The 13,271-nt window shown below is 36.1% G+C and overlaps 2 protein-coding genes across 3 annotated transcripts in view; both read left to right on the plus strand.

Annotated features, from left to right (window-relative positions):
* Positions 1–13,271, plus strand: part of LOC122787190 (mast cell protease 1A-like) — a gene marked incomplete in the record, with an annotated part of 834,391 nt that overhangs the window by 321,614 nt on the left and 499,506 nt on the right.
* Positions 1–13,271, plus strand: part of LOC122787188 (mast cell protease 1A-like) — a 142,410-nt gene that overhangs the window by 76,057 nt on the left and 53,082 nt on the right. For both annotated transcript variants that reach the window (XM_044053776.1, XM_044053775.1), the window contains one exon: positions 12,842–13,099. In XM_044053776.1, the coding sequence (XP_043909711.1) occupies positions 12,842–13,099 (258 nt within the window). The remainder of the gene's footprint in view (positions 1–12,841; positions 13,100–13,271) is intronic.

Raw genomic sequence — 13,271 nt, forward strand, 5'->3', positions numbered from 1 at the left:
CATGCATATATATCTACTGAAAGTCAGACATTCATTATCTAGACTTACAATCTGTGAAAGACTTTAAATGGAGAAATGTTTAGCTGAAAATAACAAAAAAAACACAGGAGAAGTGTTTCTCCAGGAGTACAGCCTCCTGCATCTTCCACACCCCCTGTGACTTAAATCTACACAACAGCAGGGAAAAGGATAAACTTCCCAAACCATGTATATCTGCCAATCTGGAACAACTAGCACTACAGCTATGATGCGAGAATTGACCAAATGAGTTGCCATTTTCTCTTCGGCAAAAGCAGTGGTTTGACAAAATGATTCACATGCACACATAGCATACATGAGTGCACAGACACACACACATACACACACACACACACACACACACACACACACACACACACACACACACACACACACACACACACACACGTCTATGTTAAAATGTCAAATTACTAAAATATCTATATTCATAATATTGAGCCCATAACAGTGAAATGGCACAACACTGAAATGCCAAAAAAATCGAAAACAAAAATGTCAGTGTGAAGGCGGCCAGCCAAGCTAGTTAGAATTTTGTAAATAATCCTATGTCATTTGCAAAGATTAATATGATCCACAGGTTTGTCTTACAAATGTAAGAGAACTGTATGTTATGTGCTGAGCTTTAAAAATGTAACCACAGTGCACTCTGCTGGAGAAGATCAAAAATGTATATAGACTATATGCCTGTGCAAATGTATGTTTTCATAGCAGAAGTTGGCACATACAATGTTAACTTGCAAACTCTGAGAAAATAAGTAAAGAGTTTTACGCGTGTGTTTACCAGAACTAGAAGACTGAATGTCTGCAGCTGGAAATTCTTTCTATTGTTTGAGAGAGAGATAATTATAGGTTTCAGGGGTAAAGTATTTAACAGTTTTATGATTCCCAGTTCCAGGCAAGCTTCTAAGAGAAAAGTGTCAGCTTCTAAGAGATGAGTATTTTTGACAGAGAACTGTTAAATTCTGTTGTTTCATGTTAGCCTGGGAAGTAAGGCAGAGGTGACAAGAATGATGTAATCTGAGATGTCCCAGCAGTAATGTGCATTACTAATTCAAGAAAGTTAGTGCATTTTGTATTTGTCTCTGGACCTGTAAAGATCTCAACAGCACTTGCCTTGCACTGTAAGTAAGACTTAGATCACAGTATTTCTCTTTGAGATAGATAGGAATATAGTAAGATTAGTCTAGATGTTTTCTGTATTTATGTGAGACTGTCCTGCAATGCTGCTTTAAAGTATTTTCTTGTGATTCTGAACTCTGCTGTCACATCTGAATACATTCTGCATGAAAATAACAAACAAAATACTGAGCTATGTTATATGGATAACCATTGGCAGTTATGATAGCAAACTGTCCATATGATGTTGGTCTGCAGCAACAGCAGTGACCCACATTATAATGACAATACACTCTGATTCTTGCCAATAATGAAAAATAAGTTATGCAGAGGCAGCTGGAGAGTAAAGGACAACCAGCAGAAATTATCTAAAGCAATTTCAAATGTAAAAGGTGAGGGCTCTTTGCAGGCATGTAAGAAAATGAGAGGGAATAAGAGGATGAGGATGTCAACAACTTAAAATTTGAATTTAATGTCATCATATCATTAGTAGCTGGTATACTGGACTAATGGGCCAGACATGGCACAGTACCTGGTGTTTAGCTTTAAAGAATTTGTACTTTTCTCCAATCCATCCAACCATCTATTGATCCATCAGTTTATCGATCAATCCATCCAGCCTTCCATTCTCTGATAACATCCAATAAATGTTAAAACTGACAACATTGGACCTCACAGAGGATTTGAAGTATTCCTGTTACTCTGGGTCTGTATACTAGTGAGCAAGTGTTACTGTCTGGGTTAAGTAGTGCAGGACTAACCTGCTAAGTAAAGTGATACAGATGCTGCTAGTATGTATACTAGTGAGCAAGTGTTACTGTCTGGGTTAAGTAGTGCAGGACTAACCTGTAAATTGATACAGATGCTGCTAGTATGTATACTAGTAAGCAAGTGTTACTGTCTGGGTTAGGTAGTGCAGGAATAACCTGTGGTACAGATGCCACTAGTACCTTTGATATTGTTATAGTTACAGTAAAGTTAAGCAGGTCAGCATCAGAACTCGCAGATCGTGATTCTGATCTCTGAGTGATGGCTTCACAATGAACTAAAGTGAATGAAGCCTGGTAAGTACAAGAAGACCATTTTCAATATAACTAGAGTAGATAGAGGCTAAATTATGCTAATGTAAAGTGAGGACAATTTTGAAGGCAGTAGTGTCCATATGATTGGTGGAGTGGAGCCTGATCCCAGTTATCTAAGACTAAGAGTTAAAGTATTCAGAGGGCTTGAATCCTCAAAAGAAATAAGAGGGTTGGGCAGCTGAATGGTCAGACACATTAGAGCTGGGTCCTGGTAAAGTCTGTGATCAGAACTCATGTTTATACCTGCAGAGGGTGAGGCAGCCATGCCAAAATAAACAATGTAGGTCACTCAACAAATTGCATTAATGTAAGCAGACGTGCCTGTATGTGACAGGCCTGTGATAACAGTAACTCAGTGAACTTCTCTGTTTAAGCAGGGTGATCAGGCATGTTATGGGTAAAGAATGTTCCAGTAGGCAGGCTTGTTATATGTCTCCTACCTGGAACGTACAGCAACAATACTTCTTTGTTTGTGTATTGAAGGGAATCCAAACTAGTCCAGCCTAAAGAGTTGCTGCATTCACTATATGTGTTGCAACTTGGTTTAGAAACTGAGGGATGGCCACACAGTGTAAACTGGAGTACTATGAATACACAGTGAAGTAAGGTAATGCTTCAGTGAAGCCTTAAACTGGAACAAGGGAAGTAGCTATGATTACTGTGGGATCTTGAAATCTTGCAGTGTGGGAGACCTCCATGATCTTGGCACAGTGTTCCTGACACATGCCTTTCGGCTTCATGAAGCTGTCTGAGCTCCATGTTCTGAAGAAGTAATTAATATCTATATGTATACATGCATGTGTCTGTATATGTATATGTATATCTATATTATGCATCTTGATGATGTTTTCTGTAACCTTTTCAGTGACTTAGACTTATTACAATTAGCGTTATGATTGCACAGGCCTTTTTACTCTTCTCTTGCCCTGTTACTTACACCTGTCGAGGAAGTTACTTTGGGGCCAGTTTTAATGTAAGAAAGTTGATAAGACACATAAGGCATCGTACATGAAGTCTGTGGCTTCTCATTTCTTGGACTACCACACTGTTTGCTGAAGAATGGTTTACTTCATGCTCTAGAAATGTTGCTTAATGACTAGGTCATGTGTACAGCTCACACCTCTCAAATGTACAGATTTTTGCAGAATGTCCAGATTTTTGCCTCATATTTTTGATCTGTTTCACACAAATTCTTGGTTTTTATGGCAAATCATTGAGAGCTGAAGTAAGAAAATAATGACAGATAATCGAGTTTCAGACTTCCTACCCTTCAGAAAAAACATGCTAATGCAAAATCTGTTATTCTATCAACTTTCTAACTTTATATGAGCAGTATTTAAAAAGTCTGCCTATTTTGGGACCTTTTCTCACCCCATTATTTATAGCTTTGTCCAGACCTCTTGCTCTAAGAGGTTGAGAGGTATGGTATCTAACCCCATTATTTATGGCTTTGTCCAGACTTCTTGCTCTAAAAGGTTGAGAGGTATGGTACAGATTTTTAGCTAAAGGTATTTGCTTATTGTACATAGGTACACTTTTATCTTTGAACTGTGTGTTTTATATTATAAACTGTAAACTGACACAAATTGGAATTTTGTTCTATAAATATTTTTGCTTATATGGAAATGTCACTAGATTTTTTTTGTTCATAGGAATCATAGAGTTTCAAAGCTACTGAGTTTTGTAACCATTAGGCCACATCAATTCCCAAAACCCACAAAACAAAACAAATTAAGTGCAAAACCAGAGGAACATGTTACTCAAACAACAAAATAACAAAACAAAAAACATGTCACTGGGATACAGAGGAAAAACTTTTCAAAAATTCAAAGTCAGCAGTTTTGCCCAATAACTGTAAAAGTATTTCTTCAGAATAACATCAAAAGCAAGCCCCCTATTTGTTCTTCTTATCATCATGACATCATGTGATCAAAATAAGATATGAGCATTTAAATACAAATATAATACAAAAAAAATCTATGCTCACACACACACACACACACACACACACACACACACACACACACACACACAAACATTTAAGTTAACCCCCTAAACCACATTAAATAATATACATTTTAACTTACATACAGTAAATTACATACATGCTCATTAATTTAATGCACGAAAGCAACTTTACAATTTAGTATGATTTATTTTTTTAACATAGTGAAGACTGATATAAAAACAGAATGATTGATCAAATGTAAACAAAGGGAACTAAACACAACACTTGAATGAAGATGAGAAACTTAAATAACATTTCATCTGAAAGTAATTTAGACTTCATCAGAGTACACAATCATAAAAAGCAATCATTAGAAAATCACATGATAATCTTATGACAAAAAATGTTACTACAGTTTTTATATATACAATGTTGTTGTTCTTCTTATAGCTTTTCCCGGTTAGGGGTCGCCACAGCGGAACTCCGGTCCGCTAATGATTGGCAGTAGATTTTTTACGGGTGCTGAGGTGCCAGCTCAACGGCCAACCTTCAACGAAGGCACGCCCATTCTACACGTCTTTCGAAAAAAAAAAAAATATATATATATATATATATATATATATATATATATATATATATATATATATATATATATATATATATATATCTATATATATATATATATATATATATATATACTACCCAATATATTATACCTTCAACATAGGTCTTACTTTCTCTGCTCTAAAAAAACATTTAATATTTACAACTGCATTTAGCCCTGCTTGTATGTTAGCATGCAAATACAACTGTCATCTAGCAACCCTTATTTTTAATTGATTCAAAAAATTATTTTCCTTAAAATCTTTCAACTGGTAATCTAAAACATAAAAATAAAACTTTCTAAAATTGTTACAGTGCCTGCAATGTCTGAAAAAGGCATTATTTATACTTTTTCATTTTATATATATATATTGCTACCCTTGTGGGCCATTTTAAGCATAGTCAATTTTACAAAATTGCTGCTTACATTAACCTACCCTCATTTAGTGTTAGATTGGACTTGTCCATCCCATGGTTGATAATTATGTATCACGCCTACTCAGACTGGGATCATACCATATTTAATTTGAGGAGACCCATGCATGCGATAACGCATGCAGGAGTTGCCACTTTCTACTGGTAGTACAAGGGGCAGTCCTGGTATAAACCTCCTATTACCCATCCATTAATCCAAGTTGCATTTGAATGAGGACCAGGATAAACTCTGTTTTACATGAATGGTTAGTCTGTTCCAAAGCTGTGATATCCTCTGCAAGATATACATCTCCTTCCAAACCACTGTGTTGATGTTGCAGAAGAGGTTTAGATCCTTGCAGGAGTGAGTATTTATGATTCCATTTGACTTGCTGATGTGTAGCAAATCCATCAGTAATGGGTCAGGGGATTCCTTGTATGTCAGATACAGATCACCTCTTAGCAGTCTACTGGATGCCGAGTATAATGACTGGGCTTTGAATTGGTGTATGTAGGAAATATTGCTTAGTCCTTCTGTCCTTTTAGTAAAGTATTGCTGTTGACACTCTGGGTCTGGACAGATACATGCTAAAGAGGACATTATACTCAATGACTGGCCTGATGAGGGCTGAATAAAGGGGACATTGACATCCCTAGATCGCGACACAATACCTTTGTTTATGAGCTTTGCAATATCAGACTTTCTTAAAGTTAGATCACTGTCCACATACATTCCCAATCCCAAACAAATGGTTCAGTTCTCAGGGCTTTATTTGTCTGTGGTGTAGTTCCCTGGGCTAGATAACTTCCTAATAGATATGATAATGCCTTTCTTGGCATTTAGTTTCAGTTCATGATTCTTGTACCAGTTATTTGTTTGGGATAAACCTTCCAGCAGGATGGTTAAGTCATTTAGGGATTCAGTGACTACTCCTAGCTTGCAGTCATCTGCAAACATTGTCAGCAAGAGCCCTTTGTCATTGGCTTTTGCTTTAGAGAATTAGATTCCAAACAGGAGAGCTTACAGCATTGAACCATGGGGAGCTCCCCTGGTGACTGGTCTCTTTGAGGAGGTAACTTGTCTTATTTTGATCTCACAGCCAGTCAGTGATGTAAGGATTATTCCCAGTTTATTAAGCTTTTCTACTATGCCTAACTGAGGAACTGTGTCAAAATTTTATTGACAAGACAAAGTATGCAGTGTGTACCATTTCACTTTCATCCTTTGCTTTGGTGGCTTTTTCAAAAAAGTACAGCAGGTTGAATAAGTAGGACCTGGGCTTGAGGAACCCAAACTGAGATTGGTCCAGCGTTTGGAGGTTCTCTATGTCCTTATTGATTACTTCCTTGATAAATCTTTCCATACCTTTGCATATGAGGCTTATCAAATGTATGGGTCTGTAATTGCCTGGTTCTGTAGGAGGTCCTCCCTTATGCAACATAATGACTGTATCTGTTCTCCAATCATTTGGTGCAAAAACTGTACAGAGGCTGTTGAACAGTGTTGTTAGAGGCTGGCAAGATCATGCATCATCTGAAACATCATATGGTACATCCAGAGATATTGTCAAGACCCACTGATGCTTTGACAACACTTTTAGGACTTGGTCTTGTGTGACAGTTGGCGGCGACCAGTTTCAGGTGTATCCTGTGGGACAGATGGAGGGAGAGAGGGGTAAAGTTACAGCCAAAAGGTTTACTTTATTTTCATCCTAAGTGTAGGTCACAACATTCACAATTAGCTCAGTGTATTTCTGGGTTGCGCTTCTCAGATTATGAATATAAGTATAAAAGACCCTCTGATTGTCTTTGGATTGGGTAGCTATTTTAGCTTCAGACTTTGCTTTGTTGGATTTTATTAATCTTCTGAGTTGTTTGTAGTTTATTTCAATGATGAAGGCTCCATTATTCTGGGAATTACTCTTCTTACTTTTGGTCAAAATTATTTTCCTTTTATTGTAAATCTTGTTGATATTATATTTCCAGTATATAAGATTCTTTCTGTGGTTTGGTGGTTGTTCCTATAAGGTACAGATGCAGCTACACAACTATTTACATGCTAGTATAATGTTGTGGTTTACATTTCTAGATAGTCAGTGGAGTTAACTGGGTTTGGTGGGGATTTGAAGCTTGCTAATGTATCGACTAGAGGTAGGTGGTTTGTCTTGGAAAAAATCCTAATGGTACCTTGGTTGGAAGGGATTGCTGGTTTTAGTTTTATTTAGAAGGAGATGGTTTTATGGTCAGACCTAACAAGGGATGGTGCAAGATGATCCCATATTAGTAAAGACAAGATCAAAGATGTTCCCCCAGTGGGTACTCTGAGTAATTGTTTTAGGGCAATGTCATTGGCAAATTCCAGGAATCTCTGTACTTGTGGACTGGTGGTGGTGCAGGTTTCCTAGTCTATACTTAGATAGTTTAGATCACCTAGGAAATGATATTGATTTAATACTGAGTGATTCTAGTTCCTATAGATATGCATTTTGGCTTTCTTGGATCACAGGGGAAATAATATAATAATTCCTTTGGACTTACAAGTGTAATGAGACTTTATACCAACAGTTTTATCACAACTATTAATAGTGGCAAAAGGGCCTTCAAAAATTAATCTACGTATGCTACATTCATCATATTTATACGTTCCATGTGATTTATTACTTACTGGCAATGGGAAGAAGCTAGTGGCATGTTCCAAAAATAATGCATAGATGACGTCTTCTTAAAAGCAAATTTCTGCTTTTCCTCTATGATTTGAAATTCTTGATTTCCCATAATAATATTACAATTATGAATGAATACCTTCTTAATTATAGATTGATAAATCATCATTTAAACCAGGAAGTTTTCTGACTATGCTGCCAGATGAGTTCACAAACCTCTAACCTACTATTAATAGGACCATATTTTTCATTAAGATCAACTTGTTCTAAAACTGCAGAAATAAACTTCTTAAAACATCGATATGATGAACATGTCTACTGAAACTGTTAATATCTTTTTTTCACAGTAGTTTTTGTGTGTTCATAAACCCTTTTCCTAAATGGGTGAACAGTTTTCCCTGTGTATAAATCTAGGCAAGAAATGCACTCTGTTACATAGACAACACCTGAAGGATTACCAGTAAAATGCCCTTTTGGGTACAGGCTATGTTTGTAGTGATATTAAGCATTGAATTCCGACCCACAAATTTATATCGACTGAAAGCTCTACATCTTAAAGTGCCAACTTGCTTAGCAGCTGAGGGATTGACATTACATTTTAAAACACTCTTGATATTACTATCTTTCTTAAAATCAAAATGGGGACAAGTCCTTGTGTGTTACTCAGAACATTGTCACCAATTCCTTGTAAATATTGCCATCCACAAATTACTTCTCTAGGTAAATTGTAAGTAAATTTCAAAATAGTAGTAGGCTGCCCAATATAAGTGAAAGAAAAAAAATCCTCAAAATCATCAATACTAATTGTCCAACATATAAACATATCATTAAGGAGTCTAAAATAAGATTTTATGTAGTTATTGTCTTGAAGTCACAGAGCTGAAGCTCGGAGGGTTTGAAAAAATAGCATTTTGAGTTTTCTGAATTTCTGATACAGTAATCATTTGAATGAGATCTTTTGTTTGCTTTTGTAATTGTTTCAACCAATGTAAGAAACTCAGCATCAGAATATTTTGAAGTTTGGAAATTCTTCTACAGAGGGCTCTAGGAAGAGGAAATCTGATTTCTTACAATTATAAACTAAGCTTTATTGTAGGTGCCCAAGTATGCAACCAACAAGACTGAGGTTTGTTGAAGTTAAAGGATTTTTAGACCCTCAGTATACCTCTCAACAGTACACATTTTGCAGAATGTCCAGATTTTTGCCGATTATCTTTGGTCCATTTTTCATAAAATTGTTTTCTGGCAAATCATTGGCAAGTCATGAAAGATTAAAGACAGAAAATAATGACAGTCATCTGAGTTTCAGACTTCATAATCTTCAGAAAATCCATGCAAATGGAACACCTGATATGCTATCAACCAAGTTTGCAATAGCAATATATAAAAAATGTCCCTAGTTTGGGGCCTTTGTCCCCCCATTATATATGGCTTTGTTCAGATTTCTTACTATAAGAGGTTGAGAGGTATGCCCCTTGGACATATATTAGTTAGTGTTTACTGACCTCCATACACCTCTTTTGCAAAGAACAGAAAATGGTAGGCTCATGGAAGGGATGTTTGTCTCAGTCGGGCACTAGAATTTGGTGTCTGATATATCTGAGGTAAAGTGGAGCTACAGGATATTGAGACCACCTAGAGGAGGTAGCTAATTTGATTTCTATTATAGGCTTGTTTATGTCTTTGCTGGATGTGGTCCTCGTCATGCATGTATGATGGGCAGAGGTCACATACCATTCTCCCAAATGCATGACATATTCTACAACATATAAAGCATTTGCTTCTAGGGCCAAGCATATTTACTGATTACTTCAGAACCCATGCCACTAGTACTTTCTGATTTAATTTCCCAGATGATAAAGTGATTTACATCTTTTGAACATCTACCCAAGCAATGAAGAAATAAAGATAAAGAATGTGTCAAACACTATCTTATGCCTTAAATGGGAAATATGGAGACTCTTTCACTAGTCCCTCATCTATGGTTGAAACATATGCTAGACACTGCTCCCTACATGTATTGGATATACGTTGCTTGGCTGATGCATTCACAACCCACAGAGAAAAAAAAATATTTGTCCAACTTCTTATTTATTCCAATCAATTAGAACATATGAAACAGTATAATAAAATAAAAAACAGCACTCAAAAAACAGAAGTTTAATAAAACTCCACATTAAAAAACACTCATGGTTAAACGTTTTCATCAACAAGACATCATCAGAACCAGGAACAAAGCTGAGGATGTGACCTATAAAAATACATAGATTGACATACTCCCCTATAATAGGACCAATTAGTTTGGTGAAATAGACTCCAATCAGATGGAAAATGCTAATAAAATATGAACAGAAAACCAATAGGTTCTCTGTTCATATTGTATTAGCATTTTCCATCCAACTGGTGTTTATTTCACCAAACTAATCGGTCCTATTATGAAGGAGTGCCAATCTATGCATTTTTATAGGTCACGTCCTCAGTTTTTATTCATGGTTCTAATTCTTACTGACGAAAGCACTTAACCATGTGTGTTTTTTAAAGTGGATTTTTATTAAACTTCCATTTTTTGAGTGCTAACTGGTTGTTTTGTTATTTTGTTTTTTTTTTTTTTTTTTTTACATTCCAGTACTGGATTGGAGCTAGTTGTTTTTATTTACATGTAAAACAGTATTTAAAAGTAATTCCTAATTATAGCACTGCAGGCTATAACCAAAATTCATCAGAGTCTGTGGCATCTTTATCTGCATCTCTAGAGCTCACTTTATTAGCAAGTCCGTATCTACTGAGTTCTTACCTGAACTTCAGAAATAATCCACTGCAACCCCACTTCCAAAGGCATGTCCACATAATAAAGTATAATGATATAGTCTACTCCCTTGTCTTAACTGTTTTAGTATTAGAATGTTTTGTTACAGTTATAAATTAAACACCCACATTCTTCTTTGTAAAATGCTGAAATAATTTTCCAAAGGCACTACCACTGCTACAGGAATGTGCATCCTTGCCACCCACATTTTGAACTGAAAAAAATGAAAGTAAACCTACATTTGCAGCTTTTATAGCTCTGACAAAGACATTTGATTCAGTCTGTTAGTAAATGCTAATGGAGGAACTGGGCCTATATGCTATAGTCCGAGCCAGCCTGCACAGATTTAAAAACTGTCTGTCAATTGGAACATTCAGAATAGCTACTGGAGAATCCCTGTTCATTATTTGCCATGTATGGGCTATCAGAGCATTTGGTATTTAGACCACTACATTGTACAGTATTTATTAATGTCATTTACTTGTGCCTTTGACAGATAACTCTATTAGTTTGCATAGATGGCTTGTTCATCTGATTAGCCACTACATGCAACATTCAAGCAGGAACACTTGGGCATAAGCTTCAGAAAAATTATTTCTGAAACCCCAAAAGGTGTGCAAAATTACTTTAAATTGCTCTGCTCAATCCCCTAATAAGGGAGATACTGGCACTGTGGCTAGAATTCACTCTGATATTTTTAAATCAAGATCTAAGAATTTCAGTTTATTAAACTTTATCATAACACATCCAAAATGGTGTCAGCACAGGTCAGATGTATTATTGAAAAAGGTACTGTTATTCCTAGTCTTAAATTCACTAAATCTGTTATTGCTGCTGTCATTTCAGTCAACATCCAGAAGCTCTGATTGGATTACATAAAGAAAACAGATTTAAGTGGAACTCTCCTAAAAGATGACATCACTGCGTTTCCTTGGAAAAGCATTGTATCCTGACAATATGGTGCTTTACATTTCATGCCACCATACCAAAGACTTGGTCAGCCTATCAGAAGGTCCTTATAACATTACTGAAACCCTAAGGTCAGCTACTATATCTCTAATGAAATTTCCCATTCCACTCTGCTCCATAAAAATCTGCACAAAAGCATTACAAATCTTTCAAGTCCACGCCATTATGTTCCTTGCCAGCTGAGATAACAAATATGGCAATGTTCTCCAATTTTGCTAAAGCCATAAAAACTCACTTACCAAAAGATGCAGAATGTAAATGCAATGCACACATAACTAAAACTTCCTATGTCAAACGTTCTTTGTTATTTAAGTCAAGGAGACAGCATACCTATTATATGTCATGGCATTTTAACAGACTTGTCTCGTGTCTTGATGGCAAGTATTGTCTTTCTGAAGATTATTTAAGATTCAACAATTACAGATATTTTCTTTGTCATATTAAATGAAAATGTGTATTCTGAAATCTGTAAATTAATTTACTACAAACAATGCATTTCTGTTAATTACTTTTCTATCAGCTTTATTGATGTTTGTTGGCATTTTGTAAGTTTTGACCTTGTTCATGACTGGAAAGGTTCTTTTAAAGAATATATTTTGCCAGCAAGCAAACAGAAAAAAAGAAAATAAAATGTATATGCTTGTACTGCAGCTGAATGATGATATGGTTCCGTTCTGTTTCCATTTCTACACGTTACTGTTTGTATGTTTCTCGTATTTGATTATTATTTTATTTTTTTACAATGTCATGGCATAAAAGGGGCTTTGGCATTCCAACACATCTACCTACTGAACAAATAAAATAAATACAAGTGCAACCTTAGACCCTGGAAGTATGAGAGGGAAACCTTGATTATTTCTACCCATTCCTGAAGTGGGAATGGGGCCTGGATTGGATGGAATGAAAGAGAGGGAGGGAGGGAGGGAGAGAGGGAGTGTGTGTGTGTGTGTGTGTGTGTGTGTGTGTGTGTGTGTGTGTGTGTGTGTGTGTGTGTGTGTGTGTGTGTGTGAGAGAGAGAGAGAGAGAGAGATAAACCAGAACTCTCTGAGCATAAACTAAAATACTGCAAATATCAGTCATAACTGCTAGCTTACTAAAATATTTTCATCTGCAGTCCTGGATACTAGAATTCATTTCTGTTATACAATGTGTATCTCTAAGTACTTGAACAGGACTAACATTTTCTCCCTTTCACTTGCAGTTGGATAAAAAGGCGACTTTGAATAAATATGTGAAGATAATTAAACTTCCCTTTTCCAGTTCTAATGCAGAACCAGGACAAGTGTGTAATGTTGCTGGATGGGGCATGCTTGATGACACCACATATCCTAACACCATGTATGAAGTTAATGTAGCTGTCGTGAGCAGGCATTACTGTGTGACATATTATAATGAAAAGGTCATAAAAGGTAGTATGATTTGTGCTGGATTCAGATCAGCTGAAAAGGATTCCTCACAGGTAAATACATCAACCTTCTTCTCTTTTTTCATACTGAGATGAATTTACATTTTTACTTGCAGTGCTAGTTACAGTTGATCAAATGTCTATTATCTGATTTAGGATTAAAGTTGGGGAAGTCTGTATTGTTGTTGACTGTTGTACTGACAGTCACTTAGCTGCCTGATACAAT

This window comes from Protopterus annectens, chromosome 13.part0, assembly GCF_019279795.1.
Source record: "Protopterus annectens isolate FY-2018-M chromosome 13.part0, PAN1.0, whole genome shotgun sequence".
In the NCBI taxonomy this organism is placed as follows: Eukaryota; Metazoa; Chordata; order Ceratodontiformes; family Protopteridae; genus Protopterus; species Protopterus annectens.